The sequence below is a fragment of the Trichophyton rubrum genome (assembly GCF_000151425.1).
Source record: "Trichophyton rubrum CBS 118892 genomic scaffold supercont2.11, whole genome shotgun sequence".
NCBI lineage: Eukaryota > Fungi > Ascomycota > Eurotiomycetes > Onygenales > Arthrodermataceae > Trichophyton > Trichophyton rubrum.
Genome location: NW_003456418.1, coordinates 164,362 through 177,752, shown reverse-complemented (window position 1 = coordinate 177,752; position 13,391 = coordinate 164,362). Strand labels below are relative to the sequence as shown.

General features: G+C 47.3%; 5 protein-coding genes across 5 annotated transcripts; 1 reads left to right on the top strand and 4 right to left on the bottom strand.

Moving 5' to 3' along the window:
* Positions 1 to 3,097: 3,097 nt before the first annotated feature.
* On the bottom strand, positions 3,098 to 3,907 carry TERG_07818 (uncharacterized protein; the record flags this gene model as incomplete). Its single annotated transcript, XM_003231471.1, has 2 exons — positions 3,098 to 3,405; positions 3,739 to 3,907. The coding sequence occupies 2 exons, from the start codon at positions 3,905 to 3,907 to the stop codon at positions 3,098 to 3,100; spliced, it is 477 nt and encodes a 158-aa protein (XP_003231519.1).
* Positions 3,908 to 3,917: 10 nt separating this feature from the next.
* Positions 3,918 to 4,800, bottom strand: TERG_12599 (uncharacterized protein). The gene has a single exon (XM_047751539.1). It carries the CDS (start codon positions 4,290 to 4,292, stop codon positions 3,978 to 3,980), a length of 315 nt encoding a protein of 104 aa, XP_047607373.1. The 5' UTR covers positions 4,293 to 4,800; the 3' UTR covers positions 3,918 to 3,977.
* Positions 4,801 to 5,579: 779 nt separating this feature from the next.
* On the bottom strand, positions 5,580 to 6,373 carry TERG_07817 (uncharacterized protein; the record flags this gene model as incomplete). Its single annotated transcript, XM_003231470.1, has 3 exons — positions 5,580 to 6,085; positions 6,168 to 6,235; positions 6,291 to 6,373. The coding sequence occupies 3 exons, from the start codon at positions 6,371 to 6,373 to the stop codon at positions 5,580 to 5,582; spliced, it is 657 nt and encodes a 218-aa protein (XP_003231518.1).
* A 246-nt stretch (positions 6,374 to 6,619) lies between these two features.
* TERG_12598 (uncharacterized protein) lies at positions 6,620 to 7,099 on the bottom strand (the record flags this gene model as incomplete). The annotated part of the gene is made up of 1 exon (XM_047751538.1): positions 6,620 to 7,099. The coding sequence occupies one exon, from the start codon at positions 7,097 to 7,099 to the stop codon at positions 6,620 to 6,622; it is 480 nt and encodes a 159-aa protein (XP_047607372.1).
* A 3,199-nt stretch (positions 7,100 to 10,298) lies between these two features.
* Positions 10,299 to 13,271, top strand: TERG_07816 (uncharacterized protein; the record flags this gene model as incomplete). Its single annotated transcript, XM_003231469.1, has 7 exons — positions 10,299 to 10,575; positions 10,643 to 10,742; positions 10,808 to 11,066; positions 11,130 to 11,365; positions 11,415 to 11,635; positions 11,696 to 12,328; positions 12,382 to 13,271. The coding sequence occupies 7 exons, from the start codon at positions 10,299 to 10,301 to the stop codon at positions 13,269 to 13,271; spliced, it is 2,616 nt and encodes an 871-aa protein (XP_003231517.1).
* Between the last annotated feature and the right edge of the window lie 120 nt (positions 13,272 to 13,391).

The window sequence follows — 13,391 nt, the reverse complement described above, 5'->3', positions numbered from 1 at the left end:
AAGTAAAAGAAAGAGGGGAAAGGAAACCCCGAGGGAGAGCCGACTAGTTAGTTATCTCGTGGGTAATCTTTTCTTTTTGATCATGTCCGAGCAGATCGCGATCCATCCTCTCGGACATCAGTCACATCTATCACACGGCCAACAGAAAACGGAAAAGTAGCCAACCATGACATTATTATTTTGCATTCTCAACTCGTGCATCTTGACCGCTGGATTGACTCATCAAACTAGTTAATCTCCACTGATTACTCAAATCACCCAAGAGCAAGGCGCAAGGGTGAAAACAGAGTAGAGAAACGAGATGGATACATACGCTGTGTCAAGTTCTTCTGATCCTACTCCGTGCTTTCTGTGGAACAGTCAAACAAGCCATTGCGTCGTGTGTACTACTAGACCAGGGCCGACAGCAAACGAGTATGGGGGAAGAAGGCGACAAGAAGACAAGCGAGGAGCAGATATTATTCCAAAGCCTGAGAATCCTGAGCCCACCCGTTCTCACATCCCCCGCTCACCTGCCACCACCTGTGGCGCGCCAACAAGGACTTTGCTGCCTTGATTTCCTCGTTAGAGGCTGTTTTTCATCGTATATGCATACAATCGATGATGAATCCTCTTCCCTCTAGCTTTGAGACTATAAATAAGCCAGTGCTAGGCTGCGATCTTGAAATCTTGAGAAAGCCGAAGACGGAACATAAGGCTTGCATAACGAAGGAGTTGGAGGCTGAAGTCGTAATACCGTTTGGCCTATTATAATGTGCCAAACATTTTACGTGCTTTTACTGGATACTGTCGGACGGTTTGTCCAATAAAAATGCTCAGCCACCATCCCGTTGCAAAAAGCAAGGCACCCATGGCACTGATTGGCTCCGCTTGTGAAATTACAGTTGATGGAACTCTAATCACCGGCTCAAAAGGCAGTCATGATGGTAAAAGCAGCTGCAAATACAACCAACTAACTACCTCCACTGGTAGTTGGCGGCTTTGGAAGGATTATTCCGTTATTTCACGAAGGAATGTGACTCTGCCTTCTCTTCTTTTCCTTTCTTTTCTCTATCCTACCGAACAACATACCACGCCGGCAGCGTCACTATTAATACAGGAAATATACCGGCACAATCCATCACCAACCAATCAAAGACTACGATTCAGGGACATACACCCACTATGTCGCAGTCAGGTGAATCAGTATGCTTGAACTTACATAAAGGATATCAGAATACAAAATACCCCCAGTGAAACACTTCGGCGCTGGCTATCGGAATGCATATTGCCTTTCAAGATACAACAAGCTTAGCGGGTTGGCCTAGCATCTAGAACTACCATTAGGACTCTTACAATTGTCAAAATTCCAACTTCAAGCCTTAGAGAAGTCTTTTTTACACTCCTCATGCGACCAGTTTCTCCGCAAACCTGCTTGAGACTGATTATATAATCAAAAGCAATTAGGATTATCATTAATCCGGAAAATGTGGGTTCCGCTCGGGCCACAAAATGTCAATTCGCTTAGTTAAGCTGTTCTTAATTGGTCAGTTATGAAAACTGCGCAAACTCTCGCCAGCCGCATATAAATCTAATATTCAACTTCCATCCAGGCCTACCTATGTATAATTGAATACCCAGGATTGTCCTCTGACAGTTCCCGACAGAGCGACCACTCCCTTTCATATCAACTAAGTTTTTGGGGAGCGACAACTACTCATGGGGTTGTTGAGATGCTATCTGTATCCCGATTTAAGGCAGCTTTCTCTGGCTGAGATAACATTGGGGTTATAATTACTCGACTATCAATTTAACCTCGGGCGCAGTTCCGGTTGCTACAAGACAATTGGACGCATAACTGCAGCAATTTTTCCAAAGGCGTCATTGTGTATCCTGTGTTTTGTACCGCCAAAATAAGCTTTGCTCGGTCGGTTACATTTCTAAATTCCGTGGACGAGCTTATAAAATTGAGTCATACACCGGAACAATAGAAGCCATTGGTGAGTATGTCCCTGACCCAGGAGTGGCTCCGTGAGTCTTCTTTAAAAAAACTTGGGTCTAGACTCAGTTATCTATGGTTCTTGCAAGCCATTATCGGCTTGTTTTGAAGTTTGCCTTCTTCAATGGACAGAAGAGCAGGTCCGATATTCGGCGACGAAGGAGTTAGGGTAGCGCTCTTGTATTGTATCAAAAACATTGTCTGTTTTTTGGGTATGATACGTGGATGTTCAGGATAAAATTACCGATTATCTAATGTTGAGTGAAGTAAGGGCTGGTTAGGAAATGTTGTCTGTATGAAGAGGGTATATATGGCTAGAAGGCGATCGGGGAAGATAATGCAAGGTATAAAAAGAGATGTAATAGAGCATCGGCAAAGAGAGGTAAAAATGAATATTGTTACTCCAGAGGCTGTATTCAGCCAGATTTATGTGGTATACACTAGGCTATAATGACGGGACAGAGTATATCATCGTCTCGATTAATTAAAAAGTCGATGTAATATAACGGGGGAGAGGCTTGTCGAGATGCACAGGTATAGCTGCCTTTCACGGGATAAAATTAGCTGCGGCATAAGATAGGTAGTGGCGGAGAGGGCCATCTACAATGCCAACATCCCTTGTGCGAGGGCAGGCTGTGGCTGGACAGCAAACGCCATACCTGTATTCCGTTATTTTTACGGAGTACCCTTACTTCAGTTATTTTTATCCTCATGACCTAACCGAGGCTCTCGCGCAGGAAAGTCGTACATATAAAGTGTGGCTTGCCCTCTGCTCCGTGGGATACCGGTATATGCACGTACCCGGGGCACCCAGTCCACACCCTGGGAAATGTGAAGTGAATGAATACTTAGCAAAAGAATTATATACTCCGTCCCTTCAGCTCAGGCCCTGCTGCGGGAGGGAGGAACGGAAGGGAAGGGAAAAGAAAAGAGAGGGGACAAAGCTGCGCCTCTCACAGACCAGTTAGCTTGCATGGTTAATTTATCATTATTGGATCCCGACAGCGACCATTTGCAGCCTTGCTGTCCGTATATTCTTCTTGGAGATGTTGAAGAGCAACGGGCTGGGGGAGGAGCTGGTTGTTGCTTTTCCTACCCCACCAGGGGGACCAACATTCATCATGGGTTTGATCGATCTTCTCTCGACTCCGAAGCACGCGCTTCCGCATTGGGGAACGCGGACATATGGAATATTGGAACTGAGCGAATGGATGGATGGACGGGGACAATGCGCTCTTCCCCTCTCGTCATGCCATGCGCTTTCTGCTCACTGTGTGTAGTTGATCGCTGCTCATTGCTCTTCCCACTCCAAATCAGATATAGGGGCGGACGATGACCGCCCGGCGCCTGCGTCACTCCGTATGGAGTAATGTCTTCTTCTCCGTGCCCATCAAAGCAGCCCACCGCTCTTATCATAAAGTCGCTGCCTGTCCATCACACCGTTATCCCATGATGTGATGTGATCGCAAACGATGGACAGATCCCAACGGCTAATACCGGCAACTTTTCACAGCCTCTCCTCTTCTCAGCTCGATCGTGCTGGAGAGGAGAAAGGAGAGAGTAGCGCGATCATGCATGAGGCAGCAGATAATCGATATGCAAGATGGCCTCGCGTGATACAGCTTTTGTATTCGTGGTGCATCAAGAGAGGTCGAAGCTCGAGGAGCAAAGCATCGCAAAAGCCAAACGGAAAAGCAAAAAAGTCAAGAGAGAGAGAGAGAGAGAGACGGCCAAAAATAAAACGCCAGAGGATAACTTACTAGTGGTATGGTATTTCTGGCGATTGGCGGTATCGTACGGCCCTGTATCTGTACCTGTTTTGCCGAATACGCCGGGCGTAAAGTAAGGAAAATACCGAAAAATAATAAGGAGACGGTGGAGGAAAACGCAGCGGAAGGCCCCATCCTTCGCATCCTCTTCGACAGCCATAGCGATGCGATGAGGATGAAGGTGCTCTCTCTGTATGATACATGTCCTAGGCTGCTGGTGGTGGCAGCTGTCAATGCACCTGCGCCCGCCAGCCAGCCACGGGCAGCGCAAGTACACTGCGAGAAACAGGTATTGGATACCTGCTACACCAGCCACAACGAGGTGTTACTTGCGTGCAGGTACCCAGCTGGATGGAAACTACTCTGAACCTCGCAGATGGCGCAACTCTAACATGCCTTGATTGATCAGGTCTGGTAGGTTTTCCTCTACTGGCAGTTTCATGAGACAAGTCTTTTTTCCTCTCCTCAGGGCCTTTGTCTGGTCTCATTGGCTGCATCTCCCACGTTGTCAAGTCTTCGGGACAAGCAGACAAGCGACTCGTCATCCTACTTTCTTGTTAATTGCTCGCCGTATCGAGTTGCTGAGCCCGCTGGCCGCGTACTGTAGTTATAGAGTTAAATTTGGGACCTCTCCCGTGGCCACTCCAGTTTTTTTAAACTCGCTTTCATCTCGAAGCTATATGAGGTGTTTGGTGCAATGAAATAGCTCAATATTATTGTTTTCTCTTTGTTTCCTCTTGAAATTGGATCCTAGCCGTAGCTTTCTGTTTTAATCGCCCGTAGGTTAACGATCAACCAGCTTGAAACAAGTTTATGGGGAAGTTTGGCCCTTCAACCCCTGAGATGGTGGAGATCTAGTACGAGCTAGTTAGCTACTTTGCCCACTAAGGAGAAATAAATGACCAGAAAGTGAGGAAATCACCGTTGTGACCCCCTTATGGATCTACATATTGCTTGCACAGAGTAAGTAGGCATGCACATGTTCAAAATGGCGGTATGCACATCTCAATCTCCTCCGCCTGTTCCTTGGTTGCTTCTGCTATCCACATTCCCCCCCCCCCCTCCTTATAATGACGCCCCCTTATTCTCCTGCCCCGCGCCGTTGGAAACGGAACTGCGGTGGGCATTCGTGGGTTTAAGATGACACCTGGACTCTCCATCGGGCGATGAGCGTGAGGTGAGGCTTTGCCCGCCTTGAGAGGTAAGTATGTTATTCGGTATCTGTTTTTTGCTAGGCGTAATGTGCGTCTCGTATTCCCCTTCGTCCGTGACTGAAATTAAGATCGGCCCCGTCTGGTCAAAGAGCTGTTTGGAATACCGCGTGGCGAACTAGTCGATGGACCGGATATCCCTTCCGCCTTTCCCCTCTCCCATCTATAATTTATATGGCCTGTATAGGAATAGTGGTACCAGAACATCATTAGTGTAGCGCTGATGTGCTACATAAATGGTAACAAAACGTCATAGATCTGTGAAGTGGCCTCATACCCGCAAGGCGAAAAAATGGTCAATCTGGAGGTGATTGTGCTGTCAGTAAAAGAAGGTTGTAGCGAAAGGTAAGGCCCGCAAAGGGGCCGTTGTTGTAAATATACGACGTAAAAATAAATAATGAAAAAAAGAGAGAGACCCAGCAGCTTGACTATGGTGAAAACAGGGGTAAAGGGGATGCCGCAGGTAAAATATAATATGATTAGATGGTTATCAATCGTGTTTCGCGCGTTAGAGATGACGGTAATCCGGCTTGTAAGTAAAGTCGCGAGCGCGATTCTGAGGTATAATATCGAGCTTCCGGCATCGCGTTTTGCCGCCTGAAACACTCCCGGACGAGTCTCTTACTCACATTTAGGCATTGGGGGATTGTCTGCAGTGACGTTTCCACCATAGATAACATCGCACCCTGGCTTTGCAAAGACTGTCTCTCTCCCTTCGATGGTCATGCAGCCATTTCCGATATTAGCTTCAAACAGTTTCGGGAGCTCAAGATTTAACGTCCTGGAAGCGCCTGGGGCGCAGCTATTAATCATCACTGGGGCACAGTTCATATACATCTCACGGTTCCCAAATAAATTGAACCAGGTCCAGGCCAGCATAGCCTTTCCGGACGGTGTGTCCTTGGGGATGGTGAAATTGTACATGTCCGTAAGTGGACATCCTCCCATGATGGATTTAATCACCCGGAAAGATGTGCCGTTGTCTAAGCTGAGAGATACCTGACAGGATCCCCCGCCATGGGTTGCAGTACCGGTGAGTTCCAAGGAGTATATTTGGCCAGCTGAGTAATTTGCTGTTGCACGGGATGTGGTGTTGGAATGGTATCCTTTGCAAGGGAAATTCGAGCCTACAGAAGGGCGTGTCAGCCTTGAAACAGATTGCTATTTCTGTCCTCCTGTTGCTCCATCCTAATGATAGGGCGTATATACCATCGGCATTCAGGGGGCTGGTCATAGAGTAGTCAATATCGGTATATTTGTTTTCTGGGTTGAATTTGCTATACTGATGTTAGTAAGATGCCACAGTTCTTTGCTGTCCTAAAATACACTCACCTTCTAAATGGATAAGGCATTTTCATCTCCATATGTCCAGATACACCGGTGCACATTGCAAGGAGAACATATATCAGCTGCATTTTTAGCTGCCTGTGGGTCTATTTTGGGGTATATAGAATTGACAGATGACACTGTTGATATCCAGTATATACTCAACATATAACTGCAGTCTTCAGAGGGTGAAATAAGGCCGCTACATTTACTTTTGGTGAGCTGTATGGGCTGTCCTAACCAGGTGCTTGTGTCATTGTTCTCCAGGGCGGAGAAATAGATATCAAGTTCTTAGAAAACTTAGGATGTACACAGGGATATCACTTAAAATGAAGCTACCGTAATCGAGGACCCGAGTTGTCCATCATCAGGATCAACTGTGAGCTCCCGACAGATAATAATATACTCATGGCATTGAAGGGCATAGCACTTCCTCCCACGAGTGGCTGACCTACAGCTGACATGATATCCTTGAGGTCGTGATCAGATGGGAGATCACACCAGCTCACGGAGGGGATGACTTGAGCAGGCACCTGCCATCTTGTTGAGAGCAGCCTATCCTGATCCAGTTTCTCAGGGCTATAAGAATGCGAGCTCGTGCTGATGGATATTATCCTGTGCCATCTCAGATCGTTTGACATTTGATGATAGAGGGTACATATGGCCGGACAGGTCTGGGCAATGTAGGACAATCTTATAACGGGGCTGACATCCCTCGGAACACCTGCATACTGCCGTTTATCGGTGCGCCTTGTTCGAATATTTTTGATACCATGGTCCTGATGGTGTAAGGGGGAAGTTCTTGGGGCCCTCATGGCAAACGCATGGAGGAGGCGTTTCTCAGCCAGCTGGTTATCTGGTTACACGACAAAGGAGTCATGGACGTTGACGAGTTATACCACTCGAAATGGATCTGAGCGAAGCCGATGACGCCCACAGCTGGCGTCAGATCGCTTTCATCCCATACACGCGCACACACAAGGTCAGCAGCGAGGCAGTGAGTGTTTTCAAGACTCAAGACAAGCTGAAAGAAGCCCTTGAGCAGTGCAAACCACGTGTTTTGCTCGTGTTGTCGCTCCTCATGGACTTCACTCCGACCAAACCTACATCGCTTAGCAACCACTCGCTCCTCTGGCCGTTTACGGACAGAACTCTGCGAGTGAGCAGGCCATATATATCCTGTCTGAACCCGATTTCATGGCAATCTCTCACTCTGGTTTCCGCGGAGATTCCTTATGCAGTACAAGGGGCCAATCCTGGAAGACATCGATGCAGCCATGTTCAACAAGCGAAGGATCCTGACTGCTTCTAGACGAGATGGACGCCACTATCGCCGTTATATTAGACCAAAGCCGAGTGCCTGATGGAATGGGCAGTTCTGGAGCCCGCGTTAAGACGGCTCTCTTCTGGACGTGTGTTTCGTTGCTGATCTGCCTGATACCCATGTCCACCTCGTCCGTCCGCCGGGAGGGTCGGTACGGTTAAATAGGGCCCGGATGCTTAGCCAACCCTGCCTACAACTGAAGCCAATAATGAGGCTGCGTAAGGGGTGAAGTTGAGTCTCGGGATTTGTAACCTCGAGTCGTTGCCGTTACTGCATGGTAGCCACGATTCTGATCTTATGTGTCATTGCAACTGGAGATCTCGCTAGATACCATATTGGGATACGATGGGTGCATATATACCTGACAAATCTAGATAAGCTTAATTAAGAAACGGATTTGCGTCTACTCGGATTTACCTTAATTTGAACGCTGCTCACTACCCGGATTTGTTATTTGTTGGATATCGTCGTGCTGTGGAGGGATTCACCAAGGCGCTGTTGCAAATCGGATCAAAGCAGGATCAGATGACTATCGAACATGGGGTGCTTATTGGCCGTCTGCTGGTAGTTACCTTCTATCAGCTGCAGGGTCTATTGTGAGTAACGCTCCATCTTACTCTGAGAGGCATTTTTAGATGAGAAGCCCGTCACTTGTTCTCATGATGATCCTCCTCATCCGACCCATAAAGTTCCTTTTTTAGGAGCATACCACACATGAATCAAATCTTTCATGCGACAGATAATGTGAAGGATGTTACTTCTACAAGAATACGACCTTAGCCCCGTCTAAGGGGTCAGAAAGATCTTTGCCAGGTGTATGCTTCTGGTATGGGATGCTCAGAACCGTCCTGGCAATATTAAGAGATCCAGCAAAGAGGAGGGAATTATTCCGCTATTTCTTTCACGGTGGTAATCACCTTGGCCAGCTCGTTGTTTGCTCGATCCCATTTAGCTGACCTATGACAGTGCACGTATGTATGGCGAGGGCTGAAAGTCGTCGAGGTCGCGAAGTGTATACTTAAACCGACTGGCTTTTCGGGTCTAAGCCCCCTCCGCTGGATTACTGAAATCTTCGAACTGACCATAGGCACCCCATGTGCCTCTTGCGTGGCCAATTTATCCCCTGTTCGTGAAGTGTTAATGCACCATGCATGACACTCCATTCCTTGAATGGAGAGCTGTCGAGTGACGGAGTCTAAGAGCCCATCCAAATCTTAACCGGCACCCGGATCCCGGGCCAATAATTAAGATATACTGGTTTTTTGACTAGGCGTATAACTACCACGTCGCTGAAATATATGAACAGGTTCCTTATGGCTATATTCGTGCAAAGGATGGGGCGAGGACATCAGCAGAGGATAGTGTCTTGAGGAGATCAGCCAGGATCTCTACGTCCAAAAAGTTATTGAACCAGAGAGAGCTCTGCCTTATGACGCTGAGATTCGTGATGGCTGGCTGATATTTACCTGCCATATGAATAACCCCGAGTTACTGGGGTTATATGATGGACAGCTCAGTCATCCTTGCCACTGTTTGATGAACTTGTCTAGGGATGTTGTCTCACTTCCCCTGGAGGCAGATTAGAACACCTGGCTGATTGATGACGTTTTCTACGGTCCAGTAAAAGATAGCCCATGCTGTACATCCGGAGCAACTGAATTCCCCCCTAGGAAAATGCGGCAAACTATCGGTGTGATTAAAGCATGCAATGGAGTTTACGGCATTCTCATTTGCATACGCAGCTTATTGTTTTGTGGGAACGTCTTACAGTAACTAGTCAATCTTTTTCGACCGTTCAACGTCGCTCAAAGACTGCAGGAGTCTAGGCCCATGGGTTCTCTCACTCGCCTAACATAGCCAAATCTGGTCCTATATTTATTTTTGGGGATAGCAGTGGTGGCAGTCTGAAGCGATGGCTGCTCCAAGGGTCTGCAACCGCAGGACGGCTTCCTCCTGTGCATCAGTTTACTCCCGCTCTGATAACTATCCATCTCTTCCAGTGCGACGAACATGCCGAAATCACACCCGTTCAAACAAACCCTTGAAGAAGTGAGGAGGATTTCAAGCTTAATCAAGCTTTACTTGGTTGTGCATATGGGGAACAGGGATGCCACCCAGCCTCCGCCATCCTGCATAAGCCTATGCAGTTCAAGCCTGCCAAAAGCTTGATATCGCTACTCGTTGCATGTTCATCCTCTCAACCCTCGTCGAAGATGGATTCCACTATGTTGCACAGCGGCTGCGGAACGATATCCCCCCGAATACCGCTTATCAGCCTGTCTGGATGTGCACGCCTCAAAATGCAGATCTATCCCTTCCTGCCAAGGGAGTCTGTGACTTATATATCTCCGCGGAGCCCTGTGTTGTGTTCGATTCTACACTGTAGGCTGGCTCTGGAAGCACAGAAGCCAGGTTGCACGCCCATGATTCAGGACGCCGATACCCTTCATATCAGGATGGGTGATCTCATCTGGACCCCCCTGGAATACGCTGTGCCCTCGTAGAATGGGCTTGCGTCAGCATGGATGCATTTCAACTTTTGCCTGGATAGCCGCTGATATTCCTGGGGAAGAAGAGGATGGAACAGTATTTATTCTGCTTTTGTTCCCATGAAATTTGGAGCTACCTGGACAGGAATGCGGTTATCTACTCAAAATTAAACAGAATATTCTTCCCCAAATAACGCCGTCATGCCGTCTATTGAACCCATCCAGGTACAGCCTTTGACCATTCTCAATAGCAAGAGAAATGGCCTATCTTCCTTGAAAAGTCCCACCAAGAATGGGGATGTATTTGTGAATACATTTGATATTCCCCTTCCGCTTTCAGCTAAGAAGCCGTTGGAGATCTTGGATATAGACAAGGAAACTCCAGATGGACATGTTCCAAGGAACCCTATTCAAATCCGGTTAACTGGTGTTCACCCGCTTAACTCGGAATCTCCTCTCACTGCCTTGTTTGATGAAGGTACTATTCCTCTTGTATGTGGTACTGCAGGCAATATTCGATCCTAATGTTAGCTGGTATGACTTAGGATTCCTGACATCCCCTGAACTATTTTTTGTTCGAAACCACGGGGCAGTTCCTGTTATCGAGCAGGATGACATCCTCAATTGGGAGCTATCTATTGAAGGGTAAAGCGTCTTTGGACCAGGTGGCCTTTCGGTTCCGGTTACATGGCTAACCCTTTAATATCTAGATTGGTTGAGAATCCTATTGTCCTGACTCTACGGCAGATAATTTCCGATTTTCGACAGGTTACTTGCCCTGTTACCCTCGTTTGCGCTGGAAATCGTCGTAAGGAGCAAAATATGGTTCGAAAATCCAAGGGATTCAACTGGGGTGCAGCAGGTTTATCAACTGCCTTGTTCACGGGGCCAATGATGCACGACATCCTGACCAGAGCGAAGCCAGATAAACGGGCAAAATACATGTGCATGGAAGGGGCTGATGCTTTGGTATATTGACACCCGTTGACGGAAGTCGAGATAAGCGTCCTTTATACTCATTTTTTTTAACAGCCAAACGGAAATTACGGCACATCCATCAGGCTCTCAACGGCTATGGATCCAGCTATGAGCGTTATGCTTGCCTACATGATGAATGGAGAGCCTCTCCGTCAAGATCATGGCTGGCCGCTCAGGGCAGTTATTCCAGGGCACATAGGAGGTAGGAGTGTGAAATGGATCACCAAGGTAATATTGACGGAAAATCCAAGCGATAACTGGTATCACATATATGACAACAGAGTGCTGCCGTAAGTACCGTCATTCCGTATCATTATGGCTTTCACTAAGAGGATAAAGAACAATGTGCTCGCCTGAAATGGCAACCGAAGATGATAGTTGGTGGCGTGATGAACGCTATGTGATTCAACATCTTAACGTCAATTCGGCAATTGCCTACCCACAACATGATGAAGAAGTGGTAATTTCCACAACGCCTACGTATACCATTAAAGGTTATGCCTACGGAGGTGGTGGAAGACAGGTTTCAAGGATAGAGGTTTCCTTAGACAGTGGGAAAAGTAGGCCGTCTATACCTCCTGTAACCATATGAGCAAATTCGCTAACATCGACTTACTTAGCATGGCGACTCTCGAATATAAGGTACGACGAAGACAAGTACAGGACAACAAGTCAATATCTCTACGGTGGTCAACTTGACCTTTCCTGGCGGGAGACATACTTCTGCTGGTGTTTCTGGTCACTAGAGGTGCAAACACATGAGCTTGAGTCTGCAGACAGCATTGTTGTCCGAGCCATGGACGAAGCCTTGAACATCCAGCCACGAGAGATGTACTGGTCTGTACTTGGGATGATGAATAACCCCTGGTTCCGCATCACTATCTCCAAGGAGAACGGTGTATTGAAATTCAAACACCCCACTCTGCCTGCCACTCAGTCCGGGGGCTGGATGGAACAAGTCAAGAAGGCAGGGGGTGACCTAACGGATGGAAATTGGGGAGAGACACCAAACGGTGCTGTTAAGCGGGTTGATGTAGCTCCTGAGCCTGAGATCAACATGAAAAAGCCCGGACTGAAGGTTAACATTACCTTGGAGGATTTCAAGGGGCACAACAGCCGTGAGACCGACCCTTGGTTTGTGGTTGAAGGTGAAGTATATGATGGTACTCCATTTCTTGAGGGTCATCCAGGAGGTGCCCAGAGTATCATTTCAACAGCAGCCACAGATTGTACTGATGAATTCCTGGCTATCCGTGAGTTTATATCATCTACTTGGTCCTTGATCAGCGGCTTACATCACTTTTAGACAGTGAATCAGCAAAGGCCATGATGCCTGATTACCATATCGGAACACTTGATTCTGCTGCGCTCCGTGAGCTGCAAAGCTCTCAGGGGACATCCAACAAGCCTCTTCCAGTTATCCACGAGTGGGAAAAAGTGAAACTGGCCAAGAAAAAGGTCCTATCACTTGACACAGCATTGTTCACATTTTCGTTTGCAGACACGTCAAAGGTTCTAGGGATTGGTGTGGGCCAACATATCATGTTGAAGGTCAATGCAAGGCCGAATGATCCTTCCAGTGGTGTCATCAGGGCTATTACTCCTTTATCCGATCCCTCATTGAAAGGAAGCATGGAACTTCTCATCAAAATATACCGACCAGCTCCTGGCTTTGCTGGCGGGCAGCTTACGGTCCCCTTGGACAAGTTACCCATCGGTGCAGAAGTGGACTATAGGTTGTCCTCCCACTGCAAATTCGAATATCTCGGTCGAGGTAGGGTAAAAATAGACGGCAAAGAGCGGAATATATCCTCATTCAAAATAATCTGTGGCGGAAGTGGTATCACACCCATGTTCCAGGTTCTCCGAGCAGTCTTGCAGGATGCAGAAGATACAACAACTTGCACCCTTCTCGATGGCAACCGCACCGAAGATGATATTATGTGCCGGTCAGAGCTGGCTTCATTTGTATCATGTGATACAAAGAATAAATTGAAGGTTATTCACACTCTAAGCCAAGCATCAGAGTCATGGTGTGGATATCGTGGTAGGATCTCGAAGGATTTAATATCCAGACACATCGCGAGCACAAGGAACAGCATGGTACTTATTTGTGGCCCTGCTTCTCTAGAGACGTTTGTGAAAAAGATGCTTCTTAAGCATCATTGGAATGAAGAGGATATATTCTTCTTCTAGCTCCGGGTTCTGTATATTGTTGGAAGGTTCTTGTTTGAGATCCTTTGGTGGACAGGCGGCTTGGGTTTCTATTTCGTGTCTCGTTTTTATCTACCGTCTAGCTTGTAGTTAGACCTTTTT